This window comes from Neopsephotus bourkii, unplaced genomic scaffold (assembly GCF_033783945.1).
Source record: "Neopsephotus bourkii isolate Nb327-2 ecotype Australia unplaced genomic scaffold, CSIRO-AGI_Nbou_v1 NB_1572, whole genome shotgun sequence".
NCBI lineage: Eukaryota > Metazoa > Chordata > Aves > Psittaciformes > Psittacidae > Neopsephotus > Neopsephotus bourkii.
The window spans coordinates 1,469,981-1,491,368 of record NW_026902048.1 but is presented as its reverse complement, the minus strand read 5'-3'; the positions used below and the strand labels follow the sequence as shown (position 1 = coordinate 1,491,368).

Here is a 21,388-nt window from a genome sequence, read left to right as displayed (position 1 = left end):
CTAGCTTTATTTATGAAAAGGCACGGTCCATGCTGTGGAGCTTAATAAAAACCACATTAAAATGCAGTAAAAACATAAAACAAGCTCAATCCCTTGATATCTAAGTAAAAAATATGGGAAAAAAAGTAATGAAGAAAGAGGCAAGGAACGTCTGTGTTAGTAAAATCTAGAAAAACAATCATTTTAACACAGTCCTCCTCACTCCCTTTGAAATCAAACATATCCCTGGATTACTTAAACAGTAAATGCTTTGTGTGCACATTTATGTAATCCATCTACAGTACTCTGTAATTAAAAACTCATACAATAAATCGCAAATAAATAAATGTGCTTGGTATTTATACAGCCATAGATATGATCATTTACAGTAGTGAGAGTCTCAGTGTGAGCTCCCAGAAATGGAAGTGAGACACTAATGTAGAAAAATGTGTATCCTTTCCTCCTGACTGCAGCATTAAACCCACAATTCTCTCATTGTCAATGGGCTATTTATATGTAGAGACAATTAAACAGCATTATTTCTTGTCTCTTCTGGCAAAGTTTGGGGAAGAATGACATTGGCTCCTTTCTCTCCAAAGGTAGCTGCATTAGAATGCCGTGGCTGCTTTGTGCAGCAGCAAAGTCCTTCCTTTAGTAATGAATAATGAGGGATGTCTTCCCGCTCCTAATGAAGGCAATGAGTCATTGTGAAGCTGATTGTTGTAAGGAAATGGAGAGAGAGGGGAAGAGGAAACCTTCCCGAAGACACCGATAGCCATTATAGCTGTTATTTATTTGGACATTTTCAGAAGACAACCAAGAAGATGCCACAATCAATTTTTATTACTTCGTATTACTCTAAGTTAATTCTCGTGGAAGACTTCATTTTTGGAGGCTCCTACACACACTGAATAGCAAATATAAAAGAGAAATTCAAATTGCATCCGGACATGTGTATCTTAGAGAACTGTGGTAAAAAAACCACCTTAATTTTACAATCCCCTAACTTGAAGCATATGCAGGTGGGGTCCATCCCTCCCAGCTACTTTACAACTGGAGTCAGCAAAGCAGCAAGCAGCTTTAATGGAAAACTCTCATATTTACTTATAGAACTTGATGAACATTTCTCATAAGCAATCGGTTTTCCATTGCCAGAAATACAAACAGATGCTGAAGTTGCCACATCTCTGTGATCTCAGGTTTCTGACTTACGGACAAAATCCTCGTTTCACAAGCATGCTATAGAATTAGAAAGACAACTACCAGAAGAAGTCCTTGAAGCTGCAGGAAGCGGTTCTATACATAAACTCTATTGCCTAGATACCAGGAAATTATCTTACTGCCTCAGGCTGTAGTTCACAATTGTAGATACAAGTATAAAATTACACTTTCAAGACCTTAAACAATGTTCTGGGGGTGAATTGTAAATGAAATTCACATAACTTACATAAATTTATAGTTATCCACTGTACGTGGGCAAAGGACATTCGAGCTCTCATGCAGTAAGCCAGAGCAAAGGTAAGAGCTGAGTTTGCTGTGGATTTTAACTCAGCCTGTGAGACAGCAGCCACAAAGCCTCCACATCCTAGTGTGGATTCGGGGTACTGGATTTCTGCAGATACCGTCTGCTCTCCAGTAGGATTTCCACTGCTGTCATTTGGACTGCTCTGTACATGGAATGTAGCAGGCAGACCCAGGAGCGGCTTCACTCCTCATTCCCTACACTGTCTTCTTTAGCTCACACATCAGGTAGGAAAAGCAGCGCAAAGTGTCTCAATTGCTGTTGTGTATATTGTGAAAAACCCAACCTGGAATGAACTGAACCCACCAGAACAGCCATGACTCCTTTAACAGACAGCTACATGGGAGAGCTCTTCCAAGATCTTTCTCCTTAAGGGCCCTTCCAGGACTTTTTTTGTTGCCCATTACTACTAAGTGGCAAAACATCTGCTGTCTGGGACATCAGGAATACCTGGAGTACCTCCAGCCCAGACTTCTCGAGGGTGAGGCAATCAGGTTATGCGGGTATCTCCCAATGGAGAGCTGAAGATTGTACCTTGAAAAGGAAAGCAGCAGGGATAGAGGTAGAGGAGGAAGTGTGTCTGGCAAGAGCACTGGCTGATGGAGACTCCTCAAGTCACGTATGCTTTACGGTAGTAATATGTATCATATATTGTAGTCCAGTTCTGCTGCACAGATGCTAGAGGTATGTGTCTGGTCACTCTGTGATATAAGCTGGTGTCTGGCTATATAAAACAGTACATTTTTACTGGATAAAGTTAGTTCTTGGCATTAAAAGTTACAAATGGAGCTGTGAAGGATTTAGCTAACATGCACACAACTGTCACGAAAAGGAGCAAGACAAAAGGAAAAGGAAAAGGAAAAAAAACAAAACCCAGGCTGTACAACTGGGATATAAGGTCTCTATTGAAGAGCTACTTCATACACTGTGTCCATTAATAACCTTCAATGGCTTCCTTCTATGCATGTTTGTCAAAGTAATGCAGATTTAGTACTGCCTCTAACTGTACCACGCTGAAGGACTTTGAAGGGTGAAATTCCTTAAAGCCAGAATTTCCTTTTTCCCCCTCTCCAGCTTGCTTGTGCAATTGCGCTTGTGCTTGGGGATTACATCCCTAGATCTTAATAAAGCCTGCCATTGTTTGTCTGCCTTGTCTCCAGACAGTTGGAAACTAATACTCCAACCACAACAGAAGAACAAAAATGGATGGAATAATGAGAGCCAGTGGCCCATTTCTGACCACTGCTATCCCCTTGACAGTAGCCTCTGCAGCAGGGCCTGCATGCTGCCCAGCATCTAATTATTTTTCAGGGATGTAGGAATTTGATAAATTATAGGACATGGCTCCCTTCCCCCTCCATGTGCTTTAATTTTACATCTACCAGTGTACAACTGTAATTATTTCCCTGAATAAGATCTTCAGCTCTTTTTTTTTCCAATAGACACAATCTAAAGACAGATGCAACATCAATTAGCAATGACAGGAATGATTCCAGCAGACAGTTGAATCCAACACAAACACTGTGCTCTCCTCCACCTGTCTTTCAACATGACAAGAAGTCATAATAATCTTTTATTTCTGGCATTTGAATAGCTTTGCAAAAAAATGCTTTTTATGCATAAATAGGCACTGGATTTATGCAGCAATCCAGGGGAGGCCTGGAGTTTGGTGAGTCACGCTTGGCTTTGATCTGAAATGCCTGGGAGTTTTTGTCTCTGGCACTACTAAGCCCTAATGGTGGTTTGTCTACCTGTTGACACAGTGCGCAGTGGCAAAACCACCGGAGTAGCAGTGCTGCTTCAATAGCACAAAATAGCTTAATGATTACAGCTGCAAGGCTATTTTAGATAAGTAATTGTATAAAGTGGGCCAGCAAATGCTTAATGGTACTGAAATGAGGTATGGGAATGAATCACTGAATGCGATCTCTAGATTTCTATAGTCATATGTCTGTATTTTCTTTACCTTTACTCCCTTCTCTTTCCCCAGTATTCTTATTGCTGTTACACTTATGATTTCCCTGTAAGTTTTATTTAAATCAGCTTGGTGCTTGGGATTGGATCAGTGTGCTTTCCTTAGGGATTATTTTGCTGTTTCAGTCTATAAGGAGTAAAAGAAAATTCAACATGAATATAAGAAAGAACTATCCAGTTACCTCTGGATCAGCTGTTCAGAGGTGTTACGACAGCAGATGAGCAAGAGTTCATAAAGAATACTTGATGCTCTTCTATCATTTTTTGCACCTTCATAGTTATTCCTACCTGAGGCAAACCCTGCAGTATTTGTCTCAGATCCAGTCAGAAACACCACAGCACAATTCGTGACAGCTCAGCATTTAAGGATGCTGAAGAACAAGAAAATCTGCTTGGGGAGGGCAGCAGACAGAAGGAAAACATAAAGGGATCTCTCACAAAATTAAATGGAAACATTAAGAATTGATGGCTGCTCATTCAGTCTGCAAATAAGCTATTTTTGTTTTTATATAGTGAAGCTGTTCAACAGAGATAGCAGCAGCCACATTTACATTATCTATGAACTTTTGTAGTGTTAAAAGGCTTTTCTAACTGTTTTTTTGCCAAACTGGTGCAGCGGAGCCCTTACCTGCTGGGAGTTGTTCACCTGTGGACTTCAGAGGGGGCAGCTCCTGGGTGTAACAACCCATCAGTCTAAATGAAAGCTGCATGATCCAGTCCTAAATTATGAAGAATAAGCCTTTCCCTGCAGCCAGTGAAAAACTCTAAATTGTCTCTTCTCTCATCATTGCATGGGCGATTTATGCACCCATTAATGTAAGTGTTTTTCTGAAAGTAATATACTTACAGCCTAATGCACCTCTGTGGAGCACTAATCGTACCCCTATTTTTAATTATCTAGAGAAAACTCCAGATATGAATCATCCAACATGGGGAATTTATGCAATAAAAGCTTTCGAGGCAAGAGACCTACCTCACAAGAAATGGAATAAGTCAAAATGTTTGCTAAAATTAAGGCTCATTCTGTTCCCTCTGCTACAAGATACTCTCCAGGGTGCACTATTGCAGGAAGAAAAGTTGCCGCTAGCAGAAAGAGCAGATTGTGATGGAAAGAGTACTAGAAGGAGTCAGATCTTGCCCAGTCCTGCTTCACCTTTAGGATGCTTCCTTCCTATTTCTTCTCAAAGCCTAGACATGGTGTTGGGCCAGGAAAGAAGAGAAAGCTGGGAAGATCCAAGCAGACCTTCAGCAGGTAAACAGGAGAGAGGAATATCTAAGTGGGAATAAAAACATGCTGCTTTCCTGACTTCTAAACATTCAAGCCCCCAAGCTAAGCCATGAGCTACAAACACAGCTTAGCAAGAGCTGTTGTGTGCCTGAACGTGCGCAAACCTGTTGCATTTAATAACACTGACTGAAATTCAGCCTCTTCTCCTTTGTGTTGAGCAGAAAGGAAGATGTTTACAGCATTTGTCCCTGCAAACACTTTCACCAATAACATATTAATACAACACTGTAGCTTTCTGGCTGTTTATTGAATGATCTTTTCTTTTCCTCCTTTCACACTCAGCACGCCAGCATCCAGTATTGAGTCTGCTGAAATGTTCACAAATCATTTTTCACCACTTCTCGCCCACATTTATTTGTAGGTGAAGGCATTGTACACACAGCCTAGCTTATATATAGAATGCCTCCATACTAAAATGGAAAATGCTTTAATAACTCTAGCGTCAGGTTTCATTTTTTTAGAACCCATTAAGTTAGCGTTACCCAGGATGCCATCCAAGCTGTATCTTTTCACATGGATTTAAAAGCTGTCCTTTAATAAATGAAAATAAATACAAAGCTGAATGAATTTGTGTCTCTTCTGTGTTTATAAGATTAATACCGCAATCATTTGCATGCATGCTCAAGTTGAGCAGTAGGCTTACTGCAGATTCTAATTACAGTCTAAGGGTCTCGTCCAACTCCCACTGAATGAGTGGCAAAAATCCAAGCCATTCCATGGAAGGTGAAATACACACTAAAGCTGGCGCAGGACGCACACAACTAAACCTCACTCAGATGAGAATCTGGAGCCCCCTAGATATCTGCCAAGGACTGCACAGACATAATTAATGTCAGGACATCAATGAAGTCTTTGATATAACTTCATAATTCATAATTTTGGAAAATTAGCCCTATATCAGCAGGAACCATACTTAAAGGTTCCTGTCAAAGAGAGAATTTTTAAGCACAGCCTGACATTAAAATCTTATCAACTCACTTGAAATTAAGTCAATGAAAAATTAAAGCTAATTTCTAATAAGCTTATGTTACATTCATAGACTAAAGGGCACTTGTCGAATCCAGAGAATAAGCGCACCTTTTCATATGGAAACGATCTTCACATTTGAAAGACAGAGGCCAGAAGAGAGGCTAAAAGGAACCATTTTAGACTGACTAAAACTTTTTTGTCTGTTTAAAGCTAATCGAAGGATACAGAATAAAGACAGAAATAGAATATTAATTTCAAAATCTGGGATAAGACTGCCAAAAGTGATCAGTGTAAAATATGGTTTAGATAATGGGATTAGACATCTACAAAACACATATTTACTGAGAACTTACTATTACTCCATTCAGATATTTTAGGCTGTGTATTCCAAGCCAAGAGAGAACGGAACAGTCTGATGGGGAAAAAAAAAAGCCAACCCACGACACTGTGAATTCTGAACCACTGTGGATCTCCCCACCAAAAACCCTGTAGGTGCATGAAACAAATCCTAGATCTTTCTGGTTTTAAAGACACATAGAAAAGTCAGCTACCAATTATATCAGCGTGCTCTTGGAGTTGCTCTGTTAATGACAACAGAATTATTTTGGCTTCAACTTGTACAACTGTGGAGAGGATCTGGCCCTAAGATTATGAAGTGGGCAGCGCTTCAGTGTAGGAAGCATCATATTAATACGAGCACATGCATTTCATGGAAAGCCAGGTGGAAAGTTTTTCTTTCAGTGATTTGCCATCTTCTTGCACAGAACTTGGGGAAAGTGAAGTTAAAAATACCTTGGAGCTCCCTGTCAGAGTGGTCAGTGTTCCTTTAGAATTCAAAAAGCCCTTCCCTTGAGTAACAGCCTCATCACTGTGACTGAATTAATGCATCCACAAGAGGGAAGAAGCATGTTTCTGTGTTTGAGTGACAGTGCGGATGTCACTTGCAGCCTGCAAATTCTCACAAACGTGAAGTCTCATTCCTCAGAGCTCACCTTATCTGTGACCAGCTGACGCTTCCCAACCCCATTAACTCCCCTCTACAATCACACGTGGAAATCCCGACAATGAGGCAACCACAACTACTGTACAGTATTCCTTGACACGATAAGAGACAAGCAGAGTTTATGTTGCTGACAACGTAGGAAAGTTATTGAGGTGGGAAAGGACAGTGAAATATGTATTTCGATTTCTGTATGGAACAGCAAAGAGGAAAGCTGCTCTTACGAGACACGAATGAAGCCTGAAGGTGAAAAATACCAACACAATAATAAGATGTTTCTTCCTTACCAGCATATATAATCTTCATACCTGCATGTGGCATCCTGATTAATTAAGGAAAATCTATGAGGGGTTCTTTTCTAATTAACCATGGGATGCACCCTGTTATATTTTCCATCTTAGGTCTGCTGTACTAGCCTATTTTCCCCAGGCGTATTTTTGGGATGTTAAAATCTACTGAATAAGCTTCAGCTTTGGCTATTCAGAAAAGCCTTTGAGTGAAGGAATTCAGGGGTAATTGAGATAGCATCACGACTACAGTGCTCTATAAAAAACAGAGCATGATACAAAAAAGAGACAGACAGAACCAAGATCCAGATAAAACAGCATTTCAGATTAAAGGCATTCAGATAAACAGGATTTTAACTGACCTTAACATTTACAGGAATGGAATATATCCCCCTGCAGATCGCTTCCTATTTAATCCCACTGTAATATCTGAAAGGTTAACAAAATACACACTGCCACAATTAATTTGAAGCACATTGACTCGTTACAGGGAGGAAATGAGCTTGCTGTGAATATCAGCTGGGCCTGTGGCTTTCCTATCTGTGATCTGTTGTCCGACTGCACAAGCAGACGGGCTCAGGTCCTAGAGACAGGATGAGCAATGGCTGTGTCTGGCTTCCCAGAGAGCCCTGTGACCTGGCTCAGGTCAAACATAAAGGGGGCACCTCCCAAAATTAGAGGGCAGGCCAGCAGCTATGATCAACTGAATTATTGGTAGAAACAGCTGAGGGTGATGTAGTAATAACTAGTTGGTGTCAGTGAGGAAACATGCTGTCATCAGCCACCTTGAGGAGAGAGGACCAAGCTGACAGGGGCTCTAACAGAGAAACGTTGCTTCCCCATGTCCTCCCTAGCTTCTGACCCACCCAGCAAGGCTACCAGGGCAGCTGGTCCTTCTTCATCCTGTTTCAGTTTATTTGTTAAGAATAAACACTGAATAAATTGATGACCTTCTCCTTGTTGCTGAGCACTCAGGTGAGGAGGTTGCATCTGAGTCAGTTGAGGTTGATACCTGCTTCTATAGGACCTATTTGCTTGCAAAGGGCTTGCAGGAAAGGCTCTACCACGCAGCTTTTCCACGCTTGCATTCTCTCTGTGGATTCAGTGTGTGCAAGATCCCTACTTAACCAAATGCAATTAGCACCGAAGCACTCCATTTTCAAGCAGTATCATTTTAACCTGAATGCACACAAAATTAACACCTCTTCCACAAAGGACAAGTGTGCTGGGAGCTTAAAGGTATCTGTGCGTACACACACACATGCACAGAGCTGCAAGCACAGAGCCATACATATCTAAAATGCATGGCAGAGCTGGAGTAAGAGACCCTTATTAATCTTTAGACAAGGGTAATCAGTCAAGAGTTGATCCTGCTGTGAGCAACAGTTTTGTTTTTTAACCTAGCAATAGATATGAACATGTCTTCTTTTGATTTTAAGGGTTATATCTATACTTATATATATATATTTAGATATACACACATAAGGTTATGTGTATGTAGTACTGGTGCAAGCTGGAGAACTCCATTCAGTGCAAGGCTGAGCCCTTGTTATTGCAGCTGACATTTGCTTCCCATGGAGGAAAATTCAGCTCTGCATTGAGTCAGCAGGTCTCAGATCTGGTTTTATCCCACATCTGAACAAATCTCACTTTGTCTGGATTGCATGAGAGCCTTTTGCCAATGTGGTTTTGGTCTTTTCTGTACAAATGTTATGCTTGCCTTGCTATCTATAAAACCATTTGTGATAAAATATGTCTGTCTACCTAGCTGGGTAATTTTTCCATGTGCAATTCCCCACTGAATTGAATGGAACCTATATATGCATGTCTTCAAGCAGCTTGCTGCCACTGTGCTCATTTATGCATACAGCTGGTTTGCACAGCTCTGTGATCTCCTGGTTGATATGTGGGAATCTCTTCATCATCTTCCCATCTGCCAGGTACGCTCAGCTTCTGAAAATTACTTCCCCCCAGCTGGTACACATAGAAGGGCATTGTCCTGAATAATAGTGTTGATGGTGGCAGTCATAACCCAGTAAAAGGATGTCAGGATGCTATTAACTTACATTGTATGCAATCTTTTACATGCCTTTTTTTTCCCCTTCTTTTCCCACTCTTCCTCCATGCTCCTACCATCTATCAGTCTCTGCAGGTTTATATCAGTAACATCTCAAAAAACACTTTAAAGAAAATGGGTTCAATCTTCTCCTTGATCTTTGCATAAAACACTGACATCAAGAAGGAGTCCCCCGTGTGGGATGAACATACAGAATATGCTGTTTCAGATGAAGTTTTGTGGCTATTAGGATCAGAAAGCCATGTGAATCCTCTGTCTGGTGTGAGTGGGCAAGAAAAGCCTCAGATGTTCCATGAGCCTGAACTTTTCTGATCTTTTTCAGGCCATGCCTAGCTAGCACCAAGTTCAGAAAGCAAAAAAAATTAAGCCTGAATTATTTATCTTGTCATGTTTATAAAATGCACTGCAATAAACATCTTGGCCCAGTTCACAACAGCTACAGATAAAATCTTGCCTAATACGGAGATTAAAGAAGGTCACCACAGACATTATTCTTACCTTTACTTGGAGTAATTTGTATCTGCATTTGATGTATATTTACAGATGGGGATGGGAGTACATATAAAGTATACGTTGCAAATACCTTTGAGAAGAAGCCAAACCTTTAGTCTGCACTGTCTGCAAAGTGCATTTCCTGAAGTTTCTTCTGGAATGCTACATCCAGAAAGGTGTGCAATAAACGTTTAGAGGAAGTGTGTATAAATATATCTCTTTAATTTACTGTACTTTTAAAGACCATTTCTCCCTCGAAGAAATTCACAATGGCTACAGGGAAGCCTACCAACTGTTTCTCTGATGATCATCAATAATGCACAGTAGAGTTTTAAGGCCTGATAGATGGATACATTGATGGTGAAGAGGCTCAAAGAAAGATGAATGCAGCCCAGTGAATGAAGAATGCAACCTAGAGGAGAGGATATTAGTGAGCTTATAAAATGGATTTTCTTGGGGGAAAAATGCTGTTTGCAGGGATGCCTGCCTACTATCTCTGAAAAGTGCCTTTGTTGTAAGCAGTGTAGAACTTTCTATTTTTGCATTTTATTTAATCCTTCAAAGTTTTTTTCCATTGTACATTCTAGGTTTAATTTCACTTCATGCTTCTAGGAGCTGAGCTGCTGTGGCAATATTCTCTTCATCAGAAATAGAAGGCATGCACTGTTTAAGGTGTAAATGAAGAGGTAAGGTGACAGTATCCCAAATGCTGGCTGCCTGATCACCTGCCTTGCTCCATATATTCTTCCAACTTGTACTTGTTGGGAAAACAAACTTTCCAAATGAATTGTTGTCAATATAAATGCATTCTGATTGCCAGCGCCACTGGCGGTTCTGCAGTTATGGGCAAGAATCTATGTTGATTTCCCTCTAGGGCCTTTACAGAAAACTGGGGGAGATTAACCAGTATTTTAGGCAGCTGAGTGTGAAATACTGGTAGGGTCAATAACTTGCCCCTGCTGCTGTTCTGTTAGCTGTGAAAAGCTGGCAATGAGACATGTCAGTGTGGAGTCAAGTGCAGGTCTGATCGTACTGAGACCTCCAGCCTGGACTCTCTGACTTCTTGGAATATTCTTCCCTGCCTCTGTGTAATCACAAGAGCTCCTTGTCAAACCAGCACTGACCCACTCTCCAGAACTGCCCTTCTGCTTGACAAGAAGGGGAAACAGGAAAAGCATAAAGACTTTTTGTAATGGAACCGAGCCTTTCATGATGGAGCAGCTGTAATGACTCATTCAGAAAACACCTCTGCATCGCCAGGTATGATGGTCCCAGGATTCACTGAACCACAACTGCACACCCACGGAAAGGGCTATTCAAGGAGAAAATCCCTGCAGGATTTCCAGATGATCTGCAGCCCTCCTGAGGATTCTCTTTACAGAAGGCTAACATCTGGTTCCAGTTTTGGAGCCATCTTCAACTAATCTGAATACAAATTTAATGAATGCCAGTTATTGTCACCATCACAAGTGATTTAAATATGGTTAAGTTCAGCTGATCTTGTCTCCATCTGTTATTTAGAGGTTTGCAGTCACAAGTCCAGTGCTATAAGTGATGCAATAAGCCAAGCAAAACAACCCCTCAAGCCCTCAAACAGCAAACCCCCCAATGTTCACAAAGGTAATGGCTGATTTTACCTGTCCAGCCTGCAAGACAGCAGCAGTAACCGGTGACAGGATCACACCCATCTGCATGGCTACAGTCACAACGTTCACTGCAATTAAGACCATATGTTCCATCCTTCCAAAAATATAAATAAAAAAGTCTCTCAGTAATCAGTTTTTTGTTCTAAAATGTGCAAAATCATCCATCATGTCCCTCAATGCTGAGTTGCATTTTTTAAATTAACATACAGGGAGGATAAAAACAACTCAGTGCGTAACATCCTATAGAGAACCAAATGAGGAATCACTTTAGAAAATGATGTTCAAGCAAATGCAGATAACAGAGCAATAGCTCTGATACAATATAATGCAAAATAGAACACATCTACTTGATTGCCAGAATGCCAATCTGTTATTTACACATGATTTCCTTCAGCTATCCACAGACAAAATGAGACACTGACCTAGTGTACATTCAGAAAAGCTATGTGGTGTGTGGCTTTAAAGCGGGTGCAAGACCCCTGCAGTTATACTTACAGGGCATGGCTGGTCACAGTACTCCCCTTGCCATCCGGGTGAGCAGAGACAAAAGCCATCAGCTGGCCTGCAGGCTGCTCCGTTTGTGCAGTAACATGTCTGGTTACAGTTAAGACCCCAACTTCCACTTGAACATGGAATAGAGCAATCCACTCCTTGCCAGCCTAAGGAAACATATGAGAGAAGATCTGGGATGTTTTCATGAGGAAAGCAAAGTAGAGACAGCAGTTTCAAAAGTGCAGATCTTAGATTCTAGGGCCAGTTTCCTCCTGATCTTAGTGTAAATGGGGCAAATGTCTTTAAACTGACAGACAGTACATATAGATTAGACCTTAGGGCAGAAGCTCTTCCCTGTGAGGGTGCTGAGGCGCTGGCACAGGGTGCCCAGAGAAGCTGTGGCTGCCCCATCCCTGGCAGTGCTCAAGGCCAGGTTGGACACGGGCTTGGAGCAAGCTGCTCCATGGGAAGTTGTCCCTGCCCGTGGCAGGGGTTGGAGCTGGATGAGCTTTAAGGTCCCTTCCAACCCAAACTGGTCTGGGATTCTGTGTTTCTATGATAAATCAAGACTATCTTGGAGTCAAAGGCTGGCCCTTTTTTTATCACCTCCCAACTTCATCTGCTAGCATCTATACATACAGGAGGGTGATGTATCACTGTGTTGGATGCTCACCAGATTCAGGTATGCCTCTCTGGGACCTGCTTGAACAACACAAGATAGTGCAGTACTGTCTGTCAGGGTGGGGACCTGCTGATCAGTGAGAATGCAAGACACTTGTCATTTGATGCTGCCTGTTTCTTACCTTGTATTATTTTTGAGAATGCTGTTTAATACAAAGCAGCTATTACACCTGAAAAAAGACCAAGGCCATCATTTCTAACCATTAAGGCTCAAATCTTAACTATCAGCTGCACAATGGCTTTCATTACACTGCAGCTGTATGTAATGGAGTTGAGCAGTAACTCATGGTTTATACACCCTCATTAAATGGGGTTCTACAGTGATCCATTAATTCCTGTTTGAAATGTCAGATTTTATCGTTATTTGCCTCACTTTTGTTTTAGGGCTTATGCATGCCACACAGATATAGCTCATGTTGGGATTCTGGGGGAGGGTACCGCTCGCTACACAGGGAGCAGAAGAGACACGGTGCTATGGAGCAGTCCCAGAGTTCTCAAGTGGTTACTGAATACATGGCTTATGCTCATTACCAAGCAGATAAGGGAATTCTGGACATATGTGGGAAGCAAAGATGTTAGTCTTGCAAGGATACTCTGGAGCAGGGAAGACTTCCTGTTTCCCTAGATAAAAGACAGCCCCATCCTGCAACCCCATGTCAGCTCAGGAAACAGAATGTACCTGAACATTTAGATTAGATATTAGGAAGCTCTTCCCTGTGAGGGTGCTGAGGCGCTGGCACAGGGTGCCCAGAGAAGCTGTGGCTGCCCCATCCCTGGCAGTGCTCAAGGCCAGGTTGGACACAGGGGCTTGGAGCAAGCTGCTCCAGTGGAAGGGGTCCCTGCCCGTGGCAGGGGTTGGAGCTGGATGAGTTTTAAGGTCCCTTCCAACCCAAACCTGTGGTTCTATGGCTCAGGTTTCACTGTGTTAAGGCACAGGGAGGACAGGGAACTGAGAATGGCAGCAAGGGCAGACAGTCAGAGCCCACTCCACAGTACCCAAGTGCAGGGCTGGCAGCTGGGATCAGCTGGAGCCCAGATTACCAGGAAAGCCTGTGGGAGAGAGCAGCCCAAGCTGGAGGCAGTCTGCAGGCCAGGGTAGCCATGGCTGGCCACAGCCCACTGCAATGGGCTAAAGACTAGACAGAGCCTCTGCCCCCAGCCCACTTGTGTCGCCCTGGCCATGGAGGGGCTTTTGATTCTTGGAGAAATGGGGCTGCAAAATGATAGACATAAAAGGCAGGAGCCTGGGGATTGCTCTGCATTTCCTCTGGAGAGGAGCCACAGATCTGTGAGCACACTTAGTTCTGTGACCTGTTCTTGCAGCAGAGCAGGGAAGTCTGGCCCCTGTTCAGGGCAGAGACAAAACATCCAGTCAAGCCCCTGTTGAGTTTTGATACTTGGGCAGACAGTTGGATTACCGAGAGGCACAATAAAATAGTGGAGTTAGTGGCTGCACAGCTGTGCCACTTGAAAAGGGGAGAAGCACTGATGCCAAACTGCAGACAATTGTTAAATCTGAATTTTGTTTACCTTCTTTGCAATAGCACAGACCATCCACAGGGGAACACGCACCATCATTTTTGCAATTACAAACTGATGAGCAGTTGCTTCCATAGGTTCCTGCCATGCAGGTAATGGTGCAGTCATCTCCCTGCAAACCAAAAAACATCAGAGTAAGCTGAAGGAATTGGAATCACAGGAAATTCCCATCTCTGCACAGGGAGGCTTTCTCTTTTGAAACAGTGAACAGAGTGTTATGAGCTGATTGCTGAATCTTCAGCACTTGAGCAGTTACTGCTGCTTCCCATGATTATGATGCAATTAGTGCTTTGATTGACTTGGAGGAAAGGGACAAGTTTCTGGCATTCATTCAGCAGGAGGTGGGGAAGTTACAAAAACAAACCTCCTAGAACAGATGTCAGATCATTAAGCAAAACATCACTTACAAAACACTAATCACAAAATATACAGTCTGAAACTGCAAAGATTGCTCTGCAGTTCTTGGAAAATAGATTCTAAGAACAAGGTTGTTAAAAAGCTAAAGGAGCTCGTCCCTCCTCGTCTTGCACAGGTTGGCAGAGAAGGAAACTACACAGCAGGTGCATGAGACCTGTTTGATGCATGGCTGGTACCTGCATTTGTTTTCAGTTAATTTGAATGAGACTGTGGCTTTAGGAAGAATGCTGAACAAGGAGTGATGGGCATGACAGAGAGAGGAGGCACACAGAGCCAGTCTCTGTCCTGTTTCTGCTTTAAGGGTGGCAAAAGTAAGGGTGAATACTTGTATGTTACAGAAACAGAATATTTCAACAGTAAACTATGGTATTGTATGCACTGATTAACTTGTGTGGCTGAGAGACAGTTCTTGCTAATGCTGTTCATCTGATGAAACAAGGACATTAAAATGGGAGCACAATTCCTTTAAGCCTATTTACTGAGTCCCCTAGTTTGTTCTACATACATCAGCATATACAATTTGTTTCTGTTTCCTTTTTTTCTATGTGTAGTCCTGACTTTCCCATCACACATTAGCTCTGGAATTTAGTTTTTCAGTGAGTCAAACTTCAATAATTTAGTTCTATGTCAGAGAAAGCTCTCCTACTCCAAAGTTCAAGAGTAACGACATTGCGCAGCGTGACCTATACCATTGCTCAGGGGAAAAGATACTGGTCAAAATGTATTTTTGGAGGTGAGAGGCTCCACTGTTTAATAGGAGGATCCATTTATCAGGAGATAAATGCACACAGTGTCAGCTTCCCTATGCCGTGGCAAGTACCTCCAGGAGCCTGTATCTCACAGCCTCAGCCACTGAGACAGTAAAAGGAAATATGAACAGATTCTTGAGCACCATAAACCCCATATGCTTGCTGTAGCAGTTCTGCCTAGCACCAGGATGACTCAGCCTATTTTATACTAAAACCTTTGGTTTAGGGGAAGTAAAAGAAACGGATAAAATCCATGTTGCTCAGAAGTAAATCCTTCAAGTCCCTGATTTTTGAGTGAAAGCAGTGTTTGCAGAAGATGCTATCTTTGACCTTGGTGGAGTAAAACAAGTTCTTCTGAAAAGGCCTGGCAGTAAAAGATGCTGTCTTGACAGGCAGAAAATCCAAAGCAGGCTGCCCCTCATTACCCTGCCAGCATGCCTACAGAATGAGCTTGGGAACCCAGAGCCAAGCGGGATGGCAGAGGGGCATTCAGTCTCCATGCCTAATCAATCCTCTGCCTTTCTCCTGTGTGTAACAATTAGACAGCCAATTAGTGCCACTTAAAAAGCCACATCTTGTGTGAATGAAACTCCCAACTCATTTTATGTACAACACAGAACTGCTGGTACTGGTAATAATTTCTATGACAACTGACCTTATCGGAATTCAAACTTGTGATCTGGAAGTGAAAGAAAATTCCTTTGAAAAGAGAAATAGAACAGACTGATGTGGAGCTAAAATATCCCCTTGGGAACTGGAAAAGTGCCATGAAGATGGAAGTCTGAGAGACCAGAGGAGGTGGGAAAACTGCAGGTTAAGAGAGGAATGACCAGGTTGTACCAGGCTTTGAGCAGCCTGGTCTGGTGGAAGGTGTCCCTGACAGTGGCAGGGGGTTGGAACTGGATGAGCTTTAAGGCCCCTTCCACACAAACCATTTTGTGTGTTCTATGATTCTTTGACTAACTAAACCAGCATCTGGGCCATGGGTTGAAGCAGAAGGTGGATTTCCAGTTCCTCGCTGACTTTCTGTGACTGCACATCAGCTCATGTTCTGCAGTATGTTACCTGCTGGCCATGTGCGCAGCAGGCTGGTGTGGATTCACTGGTTTTCCATAGGCTTACTCTGTGTGGAGGGCAGTCAGACACAGCCACTTTGGGCACCCCAAAGAAAAGGTGCTGTCCACCAGCTTAACATCAGGCTGCTTCATCTTTATGCAGCATGCCTTTGAGTTTTGGCCTTTGCTTTAATGTACTATACTTCATGCACTAATAGAGGGTGGTCATTCTGGCTGTCCACCCTACACACACTTACTTTGCAAAGAAACTTTAACTGAGAAAATAACTGCCTTAATGAGGTTTCTGTCACTGGGTTTGACAAGCGGGACCTTCAGAGCTTGCCGAGTGACAACTGCCAAATACACTTCACTTGTTAATTACATAAGAGGAAAATGCACTTGAACTATAGCACTGGCTCTAAGCTTTTATTAATCATAAATGCACACCTCGTTATTAACATTTTGAACTTGATTTGGGAGGGTGACCTCTGAAATGAAATGCATTCAGGTATTGTTCAAGATATGGAAATTCCACATCCCTCTTGCCACCTGCCCTAGTGAATAAGGCTGTGGTATACGTCCATCCAGTTGTTAATGAGGTATATGTTCTTTCAAACTGATTTCAGCTGTTGTGTATTGAATCTTCACTCTTGCAATCTGGTACTTTATATTTCTATCTATTTAGTAAAATTAATCAACAGCTGTGCTCCTTATGTTGATTATTCTTTCTTCTATCAAGATCGGGAGGTTAATGAGAGTAGTGAAAAGCCTGGATGTGGTGTACGTGATAGGAAGGAGTAGCTAATTCAATCAAACGTATACCCCTGAAAATGTTAAAGCTATATTAAGAAGTCTAGCTATAAATAACTTGGTATTTCACATCTCTGTTTTCCAAGTCAGAATGATCCATATGGACATCAGAAACTTTCATAAGTGCTTCTTTTCCTTCATCATTTTCACTTGGAAAACCTGGTTTATCGAAATATAGCCCTGAAATCTATCCAGTGTACTAGTTCCTAATTTCAGGGGTCAGATCTGACTCTAACATAATGGAAAAATTCTCTTCATGGGAAGTGGGACTGGGGCCAGCTCCAGTAAATGCCTGGCTCCATGTATGAATGGGATGTTCGGGCCCTCTGCTTTGTATTTCACCTTCCCAGTCTGAGCCTCTTCTTGTTAGAACTCTGAATCTGACAGGAGTATCCCAACATGGCAAAGATTAAGGTGGGAGGATCAGTGACCCCTGGGACCTTAAAAAGTCAGCTTTAAATCAAAGTGAATGGTGGCAGTAATGTAACTAATACCACCCATATGACCTTCCATACGTTGAAGTACTTCAGAAATACTAACTGTTGCTAAAACCAGACGACAGACCTTTCTAGCATCACGAGAGGTTTGGGCATACAGTTCTTGATATTGTTAGTTCTGCCCTATGTAGGGAGGGTTAGGCCCAAGGATCCAAACTCCATTAATAACTCAGTCTACCAGCTCACCATCCATCAGCATCAAATATTAATAGACTCGGAGGGCCAGATCATACATCTTTCTGGATGGCAGTCAATACCACGTCTTGTTTCTGTTCAGGGAGAGGGGATGATTTTCTTCCACAAAAATTATTGTTGTACAGTATTAGTAGAGCTTCAAGATACACTGCTGCTGCCTTAGGTGGGAGCTGTGTTAACAAGCTCTGGATACCTCGCAAAATGTTTTCCCTGGATTAACGTTGCCCCATCAGATTAGACTGCCTGTTTCTGTTAAAAGCACATTCCTGCTGTAAACGATGACTGACTCCCTTTAAAATCCTTTTTCAGTGTTCAATAGAAAGATTTCTATTTAATTCCTGTACATTTTGGATCAGGCCTTTAAATCTGTCAAATGCATTTTGATGGGGGGGGAAAAAAGGTATCCCAGGGCATAAGGGGAGTTAATAACCCAGTAATGGTCAACAGCACCTGGCAACGTCTGCAACAACACCTGGTCTGTCTCAAAGTGTGATCATTTAAGGATGGGGAATTAAGGATTTCAGAAGCAGCTATGATCTACAGGAATAAATTTGCCTTGGGGGGGGGTAAAGCCTGGTTGCACTGAAGTCAGTGGCAAAACAGAAAATCAATTTTTTCCAGGCCTCTGCAATGCAGAAGACAAACAGGATGTTACTGAGCTTGGCCTCAAGTTTGCAGGATAAAGACCTATGTGACAGGTTTGCTCTTAAGGTTTAATCTGTCAAGGTGCTGAAAATCCTCGGCTCCTGTGCAGATTGTGAGCGGGACTGACAACCCTGGAAGGCAGCATATCTGAACCTTTGTAACCTGCAGTGGGACTCCAACTAATCGGAGATTTCTAACATGGCATCTGGTTCCACCTTCTCCCACTCCTCACCTTTCTTTGTGCCAGATGAATTAGAGGTGCAGCACCTGCCACCAGCCACAGGGAAGCTCAGTGCTGGCTTCTCAGAGCTCGCAGCAACGGGCATTAAACAGAAAGAAGGGCATGGTGCAGTGCCATATGTATGCAGTGATAAACAGATCAGAGAGACAAATTGCAGGTGCTGCTAGTACTGATGTCTGTGTGTCCAGATAAGCTCATCGCTGTGGATTTAGTACATAAAAGTACATATTTATGTGTACACACATTACACGGCACACCAGTATGCTGGTACATGGTGTCTGTGCACTGATGCAGATCACAGATACAGTTCTGTATATTTACTTATTTAATTGTGACATTTACAATTAACCCAAAGTGGTTCTCCACAAACATTCCCTCAAGGTAAACATATGGTATCCAGCAACACAAACCGTCAGAACAAACTAATTTCCTTAATGGTGTTCTAGTGGAAATTAATGTGCTCTTCATAAGCATGTTAGCAGCAGTAGGAAACTTTGTACTTTTACCGGTCTTCTCCTCCACCCCAGACTCAAACAATTTATTCATGACCTTACTACACAGCATCTTTAGTTTCCCAGACATAATGATGTCCTCTGGCAGAATTCCCTTCCCCTCTGGGTGTTACTAATTACTCCCTGCAGATGCTATTATTGGTGTTAATGATAAAATGCAGAAGAAAGGTTGGGGAAGGATCTTGTGCCCCGCACAAGCCAAGTGTTCACTTTGCAGGCAATCACTTTTGTTAAGAACTGACAAATGTTCCTTTATTCACTTTGCTGCATTATACAATGTAGCTGTGCTAGAATTTGATATACATCTAAACCGGCACAATGAGACCACTGATGACCTTATTCCATCTCCTTTTCCCTTTGCCCTTTTCATGGGAGAAGATGGGGTAAGGTGGAAAGGATGGGAAAGAGCTTTCTTATATTTATGAAGTGACTTTGCAGCTCATGACTCACCCAAAGAGAACCAGGCAGTCCTGAATGCTGAAGTCTGTCATTAGATCATAAAGAGCTTGAACAGCCACCTGCAAAGCTTTCCCCAGTCTGCACCTCCGTAGCATCACAGCCCTCTGCCAGTGTACTATCAAACCTGGACATATTGTAAGGGCTAAGCACAGCTCCCCTTGGGAGTGGGAAGAACTTGCCCCTTTGCTTCCTAGAGTCTTACAAGGATTTATAAACATTGACAAATGGATGTCAGCATTTTCTTTCACCTCTGGATTTGTGCTAATATGCTAATTCATACAGTAAACCTCACAGTAAATGCCAGGTTCAGAATTAGTCAGCCTGACACTGAACTGCAAATTTGGTGTTTCATCAAAATAGCCAGCAAAAGATGCACACAAACAAAATGGAAACTTTATTTAGAGAGTAGTAAGTAAAAATATTATAAATAATGTTAATTCTAAATACTTACAGGACTTTATTAAATGCTATTTCATTTCATTTTAGTGGTTATAGCCAAAGCTGGCAGTGAGGGGAGTAAAAGTTACCACAAAAGAACTATGGTTTGTTATTTTCCAAATCATTTGTACAAAATCAAGTTGAACTTGGTAGGTTCCTATTTTATAAACCCAAATATATTTGCTGCTGCTGGCATAATATATGGGTTTTGGAGCAACAATTATCTATCCATCTTCCCAGAGGGGACCTTCCCCATCACGTTGACCTTGGGAAGCCTTCAGCCACAGCTTAGGAAAGCCTCTCATTAGGACTTTGCTACCTACAGCATGATTTGTGTCTATCAAGATTAGAGAACTTGTGCATCCTGTCAGTCTAGATACCATATATACATATATAGAGCTGGAATGAACTGCACAGAGCTTGTGGTTTCCAGCACAGTAAATCCCATCTGTAAGGGTTTTACTATGGAGGATGCAAGGATCTGTGTGTCCCAGGAGTCAGGCACTGCACATGGCTCAGGGTCCTTTCAGACTGGGAATCCAGGGCATGGGCCCTTAGGTCTCGTGTCTGAATATGCCCCTATCTTACTAACTCATGGGAAAGAGGTAAGGGAGGCAAGGTGCACTATTTGCAGCAGAGCTGCCCTGGCTGCCCTCATTCCAGGAACAGAGGGGTTTCTCCATAGGGTATTCCATGACCCATGTACAGTAAACCCACACAGGCAAACTAATAGACACTGTGTGCGGGACAAGTCTCATCTTTGGAAGCACAGGGTGCACAGAATCTCACCACTCCCCTGTCCTCTAGCATCTTGGCTCCACCATGCTTCATACATCCAAGAGGAACAATACAACTGATGGTGGACTGGTGCTGTGTAAGAACAAAGCCAGTAAATTCCAGCTTTGTGAGGCTTTTTTCTTGCCTCAACGAAATCAAGTGAAGACAAATAGAAACAGAACTCCCATTACAAAAATTGGATTTTGCATACTAAACCTCAGCAAAGCTGCGGTTGGATTTCTGTCAGTGAGCGCCTTAATCCCCCTCACCACCAGGGAATAGTTTTCAAGTTTCCACTACAAATATGCCCAATATCAGTCAGTTACCTGCAATTAAAAAATCCATTCCTACTGTTCAAGCTACCTAAATATGGGCATTAAAAAACAAGAAAGAGAATTCAATAACAGGAGCAAGGGGGGGATTGCACCCTCCCCTCTGCTTCCCGTAAATCAAAGTAGCACTGTTGCTGGCCAGAGAATCTAGACTAACTTTATAACACTTGAATATCTGCCTGGTTTAGTATTCGGGCCTTAACTGCAGAGCACTTTAGTGTCAGCAAGGCAATGACTACAGCATCATATAATTAAATGTATTCACCAGGAAAGTAGCAAGGAGAGTAAAAAAGATGATCATCAACCTCTGAACAT

General features: G+C 42.3%; 1 protein-coding gene across 3 annotated transcripts in view; it reads right to left on the bottom strand.

Annotated features, from left to right (window-relative positions):
• Positions 1–21,388, bottom strand: part of MEGF11 (multiple EGF like domains 11) — a 265,656-nt gene that overhangs the window by 42,368 nt on the left and 201,900 nt on the right. For all 3 annotated transcript variants that reach the window (XM_061371167.1, XM_061371166.1, XM_061371168.1), the window contains 3 exons: positions 13,938–14,058; positions 11,730–11,893; positions 11,226–11,328 (listed from right to left, as the gene is read on the bottom strand). In XM_061371167.1, the coding sequence (XP_061227151.1) occupies positions 11,226–11,328; positions 11,730–11,893; positions 13,938–14,058 (388 nt within the window). The remainder of the gene's footprint in view (positions 1–11,225; positions 11,329–11,729; positions 11,894–13,937; positions 14,059–21,388) is intronic.